Source organism: Oncorhynchus nerka, linkage group LG9a (genome assembly GCF_034236695.1).
Source record: "Oncorhynchus nerka isolate Pitt River linkage group LG9a, Oner_Uvic_2.0, whole genome shotgun sequence".
NCBI lineage: Eukaryota > Metazoa > Chordata > Actinopteri > Salmoniformes > Salmonidae > Oncorhynchus > Oncorhynchus nerka.
Genome location: NC_088404.1, coordinates 60,771,097 through 60,786,200, shown reverse-complemented (window position 1 = coordinate 60,786,200; position 15,104 = coordinate 60,771,097). Strand labels below are relative to the sequence as shown.

The window sequence follows — 15,104 nt, the reverse complement described above, 5'->3', positions numbered from 1 at the left end:
TTGCCCACTGAAGTTGGTTACGACGCCAAACAGCAGTCAGGTCAAGACCCTGGTGGGGATGACGAGCATGCAGATTAACGTCCCAGAGACGGTTCCTGACAGTTTGTGCAGAAATTCTTTGGTGTGCAAACCCAGTTTCATCAGCTGTCTGGGTGGCTAGTCTCAGACCATGCCGCAGGTGAAGATGCCGGAAGTGGATGTCCTAGGCTGGCTTGGTTACACTGCGGTTGAACATATTGCCAAATTCTCGAAAACGACATTAGAGGCCACTTATGGTAGAGAAATGAAAATTCAATTCTCTGGCAACAGCTCTGATGGACATTCCTGCAGTCTGCATGCCAATTCCCTCAAAACATTAGACATCTGTGGCATTGTCTTGTGTGCACCTGCACATTTTAGAGTAGCATTTTATTGTCCCCAGCACTCGGTGCACCTGTGTAATGATCATTATGTTTAATCAGCTTCTTGATATGCCACCCCTGTCAGGTGGATGGATTATCTTGGCAAAGGAGAAATGCTCACTAACAGGAATAGAAACAAATTTGTGCACAAAATTTGAGAGAAATACACTTTTTGATCAGTATAGATACACTATATACACACACAAAAGCATGTGAACACCCCTTAAAATGTGTGGATTTGGCCATTTTAGCCACACCCGTAAAATGTATGCCCTGCTAGAGCTGCCCCGGTCAACTCTAAGTGCTGTTATTGTGAAATGGAAACGTCTAGGAGCAACAACAGCTCAACCGCAAAGTGGTAGGTAACAAGCTCACAGAACGGGACCGCAGAGTGCTGAAGCGTGTAAAAATAGTCTGTCCTCGGTTGCAGCACTCACTGCAGAGTTCCAAACTGCTTCTGGAAGCAATGTCAGCACAAGAACTGTTCGTTGGGAGCATCATGAAATGGTTTCCCTTGACCGAGAAGCCGCACACAAGCCTAAAATCACCATGAGCAACGGCAAGCATTGGTTGGAGTGGAGTAAAGCTCGCCGCCATTGGCCTCTGGAGCAGTGGAAATGTGTTCTCTGGAGTGACAAATCACGCTTCACCATCTTGGCAGTCCGACGTACGAATCTGGCGGATGTATTGTAATCCCCATGTAATCTGATGCAGTGCATGTAATCTGTATGTACTTCGCACACAGTCGGGATAGTCTTCATGGCCCACTCCATTGTAATCTGATGCAGTGTATGTAATCTGTATGTACTTCACACAGTCAGGATAGTCTTCATGGCCCACTCCATTGTAATCTGATGCAGTGTATGTAATCTGTATGTACTTCACACAGTCAGGATAGTCTTCATGGCCCACTCCATTGCTGTGCCTCCAAACATCTATATTGATCTGGAAGCAGACATGCATTCTTTCTCTCCCCACTGAAGACATTTTCAGAGGAAGAACAGACCTGCTCTTCACACCAGTATCTCTACTTGCACATCCATCACTCCACTGTTTAATTGCTAAATTGTAATTACGTCGACCACTACGGCCTATTTATTTCCTTACCTCCCTAAATCTTACTACATTTGCACACACTGTATATAGATTTTTCTACTGTATTATTGAATGTATGTTTGTTAATTCCATGTCTAACTCTGTTGTTTGTGTTGAATTGCTATGCTTTATCTTGGCAAACGTCGCAGTTGTAAATGACAACTTGTTCTCAACTGGCCTAACCTGGTTAAATAAAGGTGAAATATAAAAATAAGACCGGAGAACAATACTCCATTGCAGAGTTTGATTTACACCTGTGCTTGCCACGGCAGTTGACAACTTTTTATGTTTGACATGTCCACAGTGCTGCAGCACCACCATCTTTGAAAGCAGCGATTCACCGCAAGCCATATATGGGAAGAATATTATAGGTTTTCGGTTTCACAAAAGCATTAAATCCCTCTTTTTCTTCTTTCAAAGTGTAAAAGTGACCATGTTGACTCACTAACGGTGTCTCTTTGGACAGGATGTAGTTTTGCTGAGAGCATGTCCCATGTCAATGCACTTAGCCTACGTATCAAAAGGCTTGGCAGGCTCGTATACACTGAAGTACAACAGCACGACGAAGCAGAAATGCGTAGAGTATTTGCACTGCGGCTGGAGGTTGTGTTACCTGGATGTGGTCTGGTGAATGGGCCATCTTTGGCTTGTGTCACTCCAAAGCAGAGGAACACTAGGATGCTGGCCACAATCCCTCTGGTAGAAAACACAAGCAGACTTCAGTAAATAGAACAACTAATGATAAACTCACATACAGCTCAGTCCTCTTTACAGGATGACTAAAAAGATACATTTAGAATATTATGACATCTATATACATGGACTGGAATTCATGGTTTGCATTAAAATGTCATTATTTGACCCATGTTTTGGCTAAAGAGCATTAAATCATCATTTTACTTTCAGCCCTCCTTAGAGGTTGTTCTGTAGGTCAAGGTGGGTGAAAGAGCAAGTTTTAGAGGTGGAAGACCAGGCAAGTTAAGGGCAGGGCCCAGGCAAGCAGAGTACGTGTGGCATATGCTAGCTGTACCCATCATGTCAGTGCACATGACTGAAGAGGCGAAAAGGTGAGAAAGCCTAGGTGCGTGAGACAACCACCCCCAGGGGATCAGTGCATTCAGGTGAAGGCATTCAGCCAGGCATGCAGTAGGGTAGTGGCGTCGGTTGTGACCCGGGGGGGAAGAAGTTGTAGTGGGCTCTAATCTCCCAGGCGAGCTGGGCCTCGCTGACCACGGCAAATCCCGTTAATGACCATCGGATTGTCAGCACAGATAACAGGAATAGCTGGTTGGGGTTAACGCCTTCCTAAGTAACACCAACACTAATACTACACACAGAAACAAACGTGCAAACACACTTCCTCCGTCTGAAGACTCCCCAATGTTGCCAAATTCCTCTGCTCGCAAAACTCACTGAAACGGCTTAAGACCATGCAAAGGCTCTTAAAGTTCTTACTTACATCATAGTCACAAAACGTACAAAAAAAAGTACATGTTAATGACTAGTACCAAAGCAGGGGGGTGGGAATAGAAACAGTCCTCTGCTCCCCAAAGCATCCATTAGTCAATACCTAGCTTTTTCCTACATTATATCTATGCCTTGCAATCTTCGATGGAGAATACAACAGCCATTAATATTTGAATTTGCTTGAGTGCTGGCCATTTCTTTCATAATAGTGTGATTTTTTACTAGGCTTCACAGCATCTTTACGCTACAGAACTTCGTAAGAGTTGAGCACGTATTACCATACAATATCTATTTTGACATTTCAAAAAAAAGTGCTCAAGAACTGAACAGTCAAAGCTAAAAATAAAGGAGGAACCTAAAAGACTGTTGCTGACTGTGCTTACAAGCCAGCTGGGCTGAAGGTGACTGGCTGTTCGAGGTGGAAGTGATTCCTTTCACACAAGCAGTCGTGACTAAGTGTGTGTCGCCGTGCTGCATGATTATAGAAGATTATAGAAGAGAGACATCGTGTGTGCGTAACCGAATGGCTGACCTTTTCGTGTTGTACGTCGTATCCTGGGGCGTCTCCTCCAACAGAGTGACATAGACCAACACACACGTGAGAATGAAAAGCACAGTGACTGTATGTGCTCTCCTGCAATGACAGAGAGGGAGGGTGAGGAGAGAGAGCGGCAATCAATGACAGTGTGGCAAGAAGAATCAGCAACATTCATTGGCTGGACATGCAATGAGCAGTGTGTGTGTGTGTGTAAGAAAGAGTTGAGCTTCTTGGGCGAATTCAGTTCAATGACAACAGACCGTTCATCTTCGCCGTGCTGATACACCATTCCTCCAAACAGCATCCTAGTTTGAGTACACTTGAGAGAGAGTTCCCTTTTCTCCACAGTTAAGTGTGCTACATATGAACAGGCCACATTGCATGTTTCAAGTATGTACCTACCACACATTAACCAAAAAGACTGGTAGGGGCAGGGAAAAGAAAAAGAGGGAATGTTAGTGGTAGGTCGGAGGTTGTTCAATAGGGTAAATGGTGTGAAAGAGCGATAGAAGGAGGGAGAAGGGTGGAAGAATGGGAGAGGACATTGAGCGGTACGATGCCTGTCTGCCATCCTTCTTGAGAGAGACGGGGTGAGCATAGGGCTAGGCAATATATCGAATTCATTCAATTCATTTAAAAATTTTAAAAAAGAACGCTTATGCCCGCTTGTTCTCATGTGGTCTCATCTCCTTCTGTGCTGGGTGCACCTTCCTATTGACACCAAAGATCTGTATACACAGTGCCTTCAGAAAGTATTCACACTCCTAGACCTTTTCTACATCTTGTGTTACAACCTGAACTTAAAAATCGATTGAATTGAGATTTTGCGTCACTGATCTTATACACAATACCCCAGATTGTCAAAGTGGATTTTTTTATTTTTTAAAAACCGTTTACAAATGAGAAGCTGAAATATCTTGAGTCAATAAGTATTCAATCCTTTTGTTATGGCAAGCCTAAATAAGTTCATGAGGTAAAACAAAGTCTAAATAAGTTGCATGGACTCACTCGGTGTGCATTAACAGTGTTAAACATGATTTTTGAATGACTACCTCAGCTCTACACCTCACACACTGATAACTGTAAAGGTTTCTCATTCAAGCAGCGGATTTCAAGCACAGCTTAAGCCACAAAGACCAGGGAGGTTTTCCACAAAGGGCATCTATTGGTAAAAATTAAAAGCAGGCATTGAATATCCCTTTGAGCATGGTGCAGTTAATTACACTTTGGATGGTGTATCAATACACCCAGTCACTACAAAGACAGGCACCCTTCCTAACTCAGTTGCCGGAGAAGAAGGAAACAGTTCAGGGATTTCCCCATGAGGCCAATGATGATTAAAATGGTTAAAATGTAATGGCTGTGTTAAGAGATAAAGTAGGATGGATTAACAACATTGTAGTTACTCAGGAATGTTAATGTATGTACCTAAATTCCCAAACCATCACGGTCACCTAATAATCCCCAGTTTGCAATTGGCTCATTCATTCCCCTCCTCTCCCCTGGAACTATTCCCCACGTCGTTGCTGCAAATGAGAACGTGTTCTCAGTCAACTTACCTAGTAAAAAAACAGATAAAACAAAATGCTTAGTTTGTCACACATGGCATTGCTGTACCACATACTGCTAGAAGCATTTTAGCCAAAGACTGTTATACTACCTGTCAAGCCTATCTTATAAATGTGCAATCATTGTGAGAAATAAGGTAGGCCACTTGATTTCAAATCTGAACAAAGTGGACAGGCTAGAATGCTATTCAAACAGTAGGAGACGGACAGAAGGGTGTGTATGACTATTCAACTGTTCTGCCTTGTTAGCTAGCAAATAGATCTAAGTTGGCTAAACTTGAAATATAAAGATAAGCTAGCTACTGATTAGCATGTGGGCTTATGATTGAGATTGTTTTTGAGAACTGTGTCAATTTTCTATAATGCCTGCTGCAAGAAGTGAGTCAATATTAGTGAATGTGGCAAGGTTTGAAAACAAATACAGACTACGAAGGGAAACCTAGCCAGGAGCTGCCCAGTGACACGAACCTACCAGACGAGCTAAATGCGGCAATCAACACTGAAGCATGCATGAATGCACCAGCTGTTCCGGCCGACCTTTAAACAGGTCAAAATTCAAAGCTGTGGGGCCAGACAGATTACCAGGACGTGTACTCAAAGCATGTGCGGACCAACTGGCAAGTGTCTTCACTGACATTTTCAACCCCTCCCTGACCAAGTCTACAATACCTACATGTTGTTTCAAGCAGACCACCATAGTCCATGTGCCCAAGGAAGCGAAGGTAACCTGCCTAAATTATTACCGCCCGTAGTAGTCACGTCGGTAGCCATGAAGTGTTTTGAAAAGCTGGTCAAACAAGTGAGTTTGTAGCGGTATTTATTAGAGAGGGGTAAAGAATGATTTTGTTCGGGCGCCAGGCAGGTATTAACCATGCCGAAAGGAAAAGAGTAGAATAGAGAGAGTACCACTACCAGACCCACACACACATCAGCAGAAGAGACTGCCTAGAGTGTAGCCTGTTTGCCAGAGGAGATTAAAAAAAAGAATACACACCATATAAAACCCACATCACAGGGGTAACCCCAACAAGAATACCTCATACAATAATAATAATACTAATAATGGCAGACTTCATACAAGAAAGTTCATACAAGAAAGAACCCAGTCATCAACAGAGGATTTGCAATAATATGTATTATCGTCCAGTGGAGGAGTGCAGAGGGTATGAATGTGGGGGGTGTTCATAGACACAACAAAGGCCTTAAAAATGTCCACAATCTTCTCGGCCACATGTCATTAGTACACCTCAATACAGTTCACATAACAATACACAACTCGCAAGCAACCTCCCTTTTAACTAAAATGTCCAAATACTTCTGGCAGGGCAATAATAGTCCAGCTCTAATGAACTTCAATGGGAAGTGCATTGGAAAAATAGAGTCTGTTGCAGGGTAAAGCACTGGAACGATAGAGGGAAGAGAAAAAGAGAAAGAACAAGAGAGATCTTAGCTGTGGTCTTCAGGTGTGCAGGTGTACTGTCTGACTGTCCGATGGTTCGTATGTCAAAGTTTCGCAACAATGTTGCTACTAATCCATGCGATCCATAACGGGCGCAATCCCAAACGAAAACAACCACGACCTAGAGCGATTACACCGATGATAGAGTTAAATACTTTGTAAACTACACACGCTGAAAACAAAACTTCTGCTGCACAGCACACACAATCAAACTGTCGCGCCACCCAAGAGCCCCTCTGTCACGCCCTGGTCGAAGTATTTTGTGTTTTTCTTTATGTTTTGGTCAGGCCAGGGTGTGACATGGGTTTTTGTATGTGGTGTGTAGCTTAGTGGGATTGTAGCTTAGTGGGGTGTTCTGGGAGAGTCTATGGCTGTCTGAAGTGGTTCTCAATCAGAGGCAGGTGTTTACCGTTGTCTCTGATTAGAAACCATATTTAGGTAGCCATATTCTTTGGTTGTATTGTGGGTGATTGTCCTTAGTGTCTTGATGTCCTGAGTCTGTGTTAGTTTGCACCAGTTTAGGCTGTTTCGGGTTTTCATTACGTTTATTGTTTTGTTGAGTTTATATTTTGAGTCGTGTTACGTTGTTTTATTAAACATGGATCGAAATCTACACGCTGCAGTTTGGTCCGACTCTCCTTCTCCATTAGAAAACCGTTACACCCTCCCCAAAGAGCCCTCTTTATTTCCTCCTTCCTTACTGCTCATGCTCTCTTAAAGTGGCAGTGCACGGTGAAGGCTCCGTGCAGATTTCGCAAAAGGTTGGCCGTGGCAATATTTGTCCAAATGTCCTATCAATAGAGTATCCTTGATTTGGAAATGTAAAGTGATGGAGGGAGGGGGAGGGAAAGGGATAATGATAAAAACACATGGAGCACAGAGGGGAATAAAGCTGCCGCCATAAAGGAGGTGTTGTATGCGGATCGCATTGGCCTGATATGACAAGATGGTGATGTTGAGTCATGGAGCGGGCATGTGGTTTTGTTGTTCTCCCTCTGTAATCCCTTTGGCAGGAGAGAGCTTTTTGTATGACTCCTGCCTTACAACAAACCACTGGGGAGAAAAGCTTGCTGGGACATCCTTCCATGCAGGCACCAAACAAAAGATCAGCACACTCCAATTGACTAGCTTTAAGGCCTAGACCATCTCACAGACCACTATTCACTTGGTAGTGTCATGTCTTTGGCTATCATTAATGTGATGATGATAATCGATTTGATAAAACAATGTTTAATTTACTCATGTAACAATTACCACATCAGCAATCCTGGGGCACCACTTAAGTTTGTTTTATGAGTTACCTTTTTTCGAATTAACTAAAAGATATATCGCCTACATTTCAGCCATCAAGGAATTGTTATCTTCTATAAGTCTCATTTTGAATTGTGCAAAATCTTTGGATATCTGCAAGAACCCTAGCATAAATGAATCAGCAATACACAAATTGGTTTAATTTATTTACTAGCTAACTAAATAATCACATACACAGTAGAGTTATTGGTTACTAATCCAATGCAGTGAAAGGTCCCTAGTGAACTAAACCGATATGACAGCTTGTAAGACCAAATGGAGAGAGGGCCATGTAAGAAAGAGCATGAAAAAAAGAAAAAAGGACTTCACCATCACACATACAGCTGATAACTATGGTCATGGAAATGCTTTGCACATGAGTTACCTTCTAAAAAAAGATCTAGAAAATAACATATATTCACCCCCTTAATAAGACATGGTGCAACCAATTACCTTCAGAAGTCACAGAATTAGTTAAATAAAGTCCAACTGCGTGCAATCTAAGTGTCACATTGATCTCATATACACCGCAGACGGGTACAGTTGAAGTCGGAAGTTTACATACACCTTAGCCAAATACATTTAAACTCAGCTTTGACAATTCCTGACATTTAATCATAGGACATTTTTACTGTCTTAGGTCAGTTAGGATCACCACTTTATTTTAAGTGAAATGTCAGAACAATAGTAGAGAGAATCATTTATTTCACCACATTCCCAGTGGGTCAGAAGTTCACATACAGTACAGTACACTCAATTAGTATTTGGTAGCATTGCCTTTAAATTGTTTAACTTGGGTCAAACGTCGTTTCGGGTAGCCTTCCACAATAAGTTGGGTGAATTTTGGCCCATTCCTCCTGACAGAGCTGGTGTAACTGAGTCAGGTTTGTAGGCCTCCTTGCTTACACGCTTTTTCAGTTCTGCTCACAAATGTCCTATTGGATTGAGGTCAGGGCTTTGTGATGGCCACTCTAATACCTCAACTTTGTTGTCCTTAAGCCATTTTGCCACAACTTTGGAAGAATGGTTGGGGTCATTGTCCATTTGGAAGACGCCTTTGCAATGTTGCTTCAATATCTCCTCATAATTTTACTTCCTCCTGATGCCATCTATTTTGTGAAGTGCACCACTCCTTCCTGCAGCAAAGCACCCCCACAACATGATGCTGCCACCCCCTTGCTTCACGGTTGGGATGGTGTTCTTCGGCTTGCAAGCATCCCTCTTTTTCCTCCAAACATAACGATGGTCATTTATGGCCAAACAGTTCCATTTTTGTTTCATCCGACCAGAGGACATTTCTCCAAAAAGTAAGATCTTTGTCCCCATGTGCAGTTGCAAACCATAGTCTGGCTTTTTAATTCCGGTTATGGAGCAGTGGCGTCTTCCTTGCTGAGCGGCCTTTCAGGTTATGTCGATATACAGTTGAAGTCAGAAGTGTACATACACTTAGGTTGAAGTCATTAAAACTTATTTTTCAACCACTCCACAAATTTCTTGTTAACAAACTATAGTTTTGGCAAGTCGGTTAGGATATCTACTTTGTGCATGACAAGTCATTTTTCTAACAATTGTTTACAGATAGATTATTTCACTGTATCACAATTCCAGTGGTTTACATGCACTAAGTTGACTGTGCCTTTAAACAACGTGGAAAACTCCAGAAAATGATGGCATGGCTTTAGAAGCTTCTGATAGGCTAATTGACATCATTTGACTCAATTGGAGGTGTACCTGTGGATGTATTTCAAGGCCTACCTTCAAACTCAGTGCCTCTTTGCTTGACATCAAGGGAAAATCAAAAGAAAACAGCCAAGACCTCAGGAAAACATTTGTAGACCTCCACAAGTCTGGTTCATCATTGGGAGCAATTTCCAAACGCCTGAAGTACCATGTTCACCTGTACAAACAATAGTACGCAAGTATAAACACCATTGGACCATGCAGCCGTTATACTATACCACTCAGGAAGGAGACGGTCTGTCTCCTAGAGATGAACATACTTCTGTGCAACAAGTGCAAATAAATCCCAGAACAACAGCCAAGGACCTTGTGAAGAAGCTGGAGGAAACGGGTACAAAAGTATCTATATCCACAGTAAAACGAGTCCTATATTGACATAACCTGAAAGGCCGCTCAGCAAGGAAGAAGCCACTGCTCCAAAATCACCATAAAAAAGCCAGACTACGGTTTGCAACTGCACATGAGGACAAAGATCGTACTTTTTGTCCTCTGGTCTGATGAAGCAAAAATAGAACTGTTTGGCCAGAATGACTAGAGGTCGACCGATTATGATTCTTCAACGCCGATACTGATTATTGGAGGACCAAAAAAAGCAGATACCGATTAATCTGATGTTTTTTATATATATATTTGTAATAATGACAATTACAAAAATACTGAATGAACACGTATTTTAACTTATTATAATACATCAATAAAATCTATTTAGTCTCAAATAATGAAACGTTAAATTTTGTTTAAATAATGCAAAAACAAAGTGTTAGAGAAGAAAGTAAAAGTGCAATATGTAAAAAAGCTAACGTTTAAGTTCCTTGCTCAGAACAGCTGGTGGTTCCTTTTAACATGAGTCTTCAATATTCCCAGAGAATACATTTTAGGATGTAGTTATTATAGGACTAGGTCTCTCTTTACCATTTATATTTCATATACACCTTTGACTATTGGACATTCTAATAGGTACTTTAGTATTGCCAGCCTAATCTGAGGAGTTGATAGGCTTGAAATCATAAATAGCGCTGTACTTCAAGCATTGCGAAGAGCTGCTGGCAAAAACGCAGGGAAGTGCTGTTTGAATGAATGCTTACGAGCCTGCTGCTGCCTACCACCGCTCAGACAGACTACTCTTATCAAATCATAGATTTAATTATAACACACAGAAATACGAGCCGTGGGTCATTAATATGGTCAAATCCGGAAACTATCATTTCGAAAACGAAACGTTTATTCTTTCAGGGAAATACGGAACCGTTCCGTATTTTATCTAACGGGTGGCATCCCTAAGTCTAAATATTGCTGTTACATTGCACAACTTTCAATGTTAAGTCATAATTATGTAAAATTATGGCAAATTAGTTCGCTACGAGCCAGGTGGCCCAAACTGTTGCATATACCCTGACTGTGTGTGCAATGAACGCAAGAGAAGTGACAATTTGCCTAGTTAATATTGCCTGCTATCATGAATTTATTTTAAATAAATATGCAGGTTTAAAAAATATATTCTTCTGTGTATTGATTTTAACAAAGGCATTCATGTTTATGGTTAGGTACATTCGTGCAACGATTGTGCTTTTTTCATGAATGTGCTTTTGTTAAATCATCCACCGTTTGGTGAAGTTGGCGGTCTTTGTTAGGAAGAAATGGTGTTCACAACGAGCCAGGCGGCACAAATTGCTGCATATACCCTGACTCTGTTGCACAGAACGCAAGAGAAGTGACAGTTTCCCTAGTTAAAATAAATTCATGTTACCAGGCAATATTAACTAAATATGCAGGTTTAAAAAATATATACTTGTGTATTGATTTTAAAGGCGTTGGATGTTTATGGTTAGGTACACATTGGTGCAACGACACCTTCCACCTCACAGAACGTGAGGTATGAACAAATTTCATGTTCCAGAGAAAGTGTAAAAGATTGGTGAAGAATCCAGCTACGAACTGGTGCGTTTGTCACAACTTGGGAAGCTCAAGAGACTGTGTGGCCACATTACATTTACATTTAAGTCATTTAGCAGACGCTCTTATCCAGAGCGACTTACAAATTGGATTACCATAACTCTGTTTATATGAAAGCCTCAGATATGAGGTTTACATCTAAATGTTGTAGAAGATGAATGAGTGAGGATGACACTGGCTGAATAATGGTGTAATATGATTGTGGACAATTCCCTTTTGATTTGAACTAAATCAGAGGACTGCCCCTGAGCCCAGTTAGGGTAAGACATCCTGGGACAGCCCTCTTCTGCCACTCTGAATAAAACCCCACTTTGAGAAATTATCAGCAGACCATGTTTTTCTCCAGTAGGAGAGGGACTGAAGGTTGTAGACCATTGCTGAATCTTTTAACCATACCACGCGGGTTAAAACTCTTAGACTATCGATTCCGACAGAATAAGACTTTGGTACTAATTACTAGTCTGCAGCTAGGAATTCGGCATCATTGAACGAGAAGATTGACAATCGCTGAAACATCCATTGTATAACGAATGTGACTGAACAATCCCCTCCAACCACAACAGAGGGAGAGAAACGGACAATTCTGCAAAAGAAATGAACTTTTCACCAGCGATCAAGACGACACACTGAGCGTAAATATATATATTGATTGCAATTGTTCCCGAATGAGTGAGCGTTCCTGTGTAAGGGATTAGCATTTTAATTGTTATAATTAACTCTGTATGGACTTCTTAGTCGACCCACCATTGCCCCTCTGTCTCACAAGCTGCCATGTCGGTTCAGCCCACTAGGGTACATTATCATTTCATGTAACCATATTTACGCATTTCTGTGAATTACTTAGTTAGTAATAAATGATTAAAGACAATTGATGTATGGATGACTCAGTCAAGACTGGGTTCGTGCAGATGGCCAACAATTTACGACGTTTGGAATGAGACTAGCGTGAGGTAAAATAAATAAATCATTAATCAGAAGACTATTGATCAGATATGAAAATATCTGAAAGGTTATATTGGGAAATTATAACTTTATAATCTGAATACTTTCCTTGGTGCCCCCTATTTCCTAGTTAATTAGTTACACGATTAATTACTTTGATCGCGTTATACTAATTACAGGGAATCTTTGATAAAGTTGTGTCTTCAATTTAATGATAGTAAAGACACGACATAGTTAACTTCTCTAGGATAGGGATATATATACACACACACACACATCTCCCTCTCCATTTTAATATTAAGAGAAACATGGACTTTACTCCAGTAGATGCTGACATAAAGAATAGACCGATCTATTCTAACACATTGTGGGCTATGCTGCTGTAGGAATAGCCAAGCGCTAGTCTGTAACATGTCATCATGAGGTTAAATACACTGTGGGGTAAGAGAGATATATATATATATATATTATTGCTCAAAAAAATAAAGGGAACACTAAAATAACACATCCTAGATCTGAATGAATGAAATATTCTTATTAAATACGTTTTTCTTTACATAGTTGAATGTGCTGACAAAAAAAAAAAAATCACACATCCTAGATCTGAATGAATGAAATATTCTTATTAAATACGTTTTTCTTTACATAGTTGAATGTGCTGACAAAAAAAAAAAAATCACACAGAAATTATCAATGGAAATCAAATTTAATCAACCCATGGAGATCTGGATTTGGAGTGACACTCAAAATTAAAGTGGAAAACCACACTACAGGCTGATCCAACTTTGATGTAATGTCCTTAAAACAAGTCAAAATGAGGCTCAGTAGTGTGTGTGGCCTCCACGTGGCTGTATGACCTCCCTACAACGCCTGGGCATGCTCCTGATGAGGTGGCGGATGGTCTCCTGAGGGATCTCCTCCCAGACCTGGACAAAAGCAACCGCCAACTCCTGGACAGTCTGTGGTGCAACGTGACGTTGGTGGATGGAGCGAGACACGATGTCCCAGATGTGCTCAATTGGATTCAGGTCTGGGGAACGGGCGGGCCAGTCCATAGCATCAATGCCTTCCTCTTGCAGGAACTGCTGACACACTCCAGCCACATGAGGTCACATTGTCTTGCATTAGGAGGAACCCAGGGCCAACCGCACCAGCATATGGTCTCACAAGGGGTCTGAGGATCTCATCTCGGTACCTAATGGCAGTCAGGCTACCTCTGGCGAGCACATGGAGGGATGTGCGGCCCCGCAAAGAAATGCCACCCCACACCATGACTGACCCACCGCCAAACCGGTCATGCTGGAGGATGTTGCAGGCAGCAGAACGTTCTCCACGGCGTCTCCAGACTCTGTCACGTCTGTCACGTGCTCAGTGTGAACCTGCTTTCATCTGTGAAGAGTACAGGGCTCCAGTGGCAAATTTGCCAATGTTGGTGTTCTCTGGCAAATGCCAAAACGTCCTGCACGGTGTTGTGCTGTAAGCACAACCCCCACCTGTGGACGTCGGGCCCTCATACCACCCTCATGGAGTCTGTTTCTGACCGTTTGAGCAGACATGCTCATTTATGGCCTGCTGAGGTAATTTTGCAGGGCTCTGGCAGTTCTCCTGCTCCTCCTTGCACAAAGGCAGAGGTAGCTGTCCTGCTGCTGGGTTGTTGCCCTCCTACGGCCTCCTCCACGTCTCCTAATGTACTGGCCTGTCTCCTGGTAGCACCTCCATGCTCTGGACACTACGCTGACAGACACAGCAAACCTTCTTGCTATCCTGGATGAGCTGCAGTACCTGAGCCACTTGTGTGGGTTGTAGACTCCATCTCATGCTACCACTAGAGTGAAAGCACCACCAGCATTCAAAAATGCCCAAAACATCAGCCAGGAAGCATAGGAACTGAGAAGTAGTCTGTGGTCCCCACCTGCAGAACCACTCCTTTATTGAGAGTCTCTTGCTAATTGCCTATAATTTCCACCTGTTGTCTATTCCATTTGCACAACAGCATGTGAAATTTATTGTCAATCAGTGTTGCTTCCTAAGTGGACAGTTTGATTTCACAGAAGTATGATTGACTTGGAGTTACATTGTGTTGTTTAAGTTCATTTAATTTTTTTGAGCAGTATTATATATATATATAAATAATTCTGAAAGGCCCCAGAGTCTGCAACACCATTCTTTTTATTTCACCTTTATTTAACCAGGTAGGCTAATTGATAACAAGTGCTCATTTGCAACTGCGACCAGGCCAAGATAAAGCATAGCAATTCGACACAGAGTTACACATGGAATAAACAAAACATAGTCAATAATTCAGTAGAACAAAAGAAAACAAAAAGTATATACAGTGAGGTGAGGTAAGATAAGGGAGTTTATGCAATAAATAGGCCATGGTGGCAAAGTAATTAAAATATAGTAATTAAACACTGGAATGGTAGATGTGCAGAAGATGAATGTGCAAGTAGAGATACTGGGGTGCAAATGAGCAAGAAATAAATAAATACAGTATGGGGATGAGGTAGGTAGACAGATGGGCTGTTTACAGATGGGCTATGTACAGGTGCAGTGATCTGTGAGCTGCTCTGACAGCTGGTGATTAAAGCTAGTGAGGGAGATGAGTCTCCAGCTTCAGAGACGTTTGCAGTTCGTTCCAGTCATTGGCA

At 41.8% G+C, this 15,104-nt stretch overlaps 1 protein-coding gene across 2 annotated transcripts in view; it reads right to left on the bottom strand.

Annotated features, from left to right (window-relative positions):
* Positions 1 to 15,104, bottom strand: part of ptdss2 (phosphatidylserine synthase 2) — a 40,592-nt gene that overhangs the window by 17,540 nt on the left and 7,948 nt on the right. For both annotated transcript variants that reach the window (XM_029668792.2, XM_029668793.2), the window contains exons 3-4: positions 3,496 to 3,597; positions 2,110 to 2,192 (exon numbers count right to left, since the gene is read on the bottom strand). In XM_029668792.2, coding sequence (XP_029524652.1) covers positions 2,110 to 2,192; positions 3,496 to 3,597 — 185 coding nt within the window. The remainder of the gene's footprint in view (positions 1 to 2,109; positions 2,193 to 3,495; positions 3,598 to 15,104) is intronic.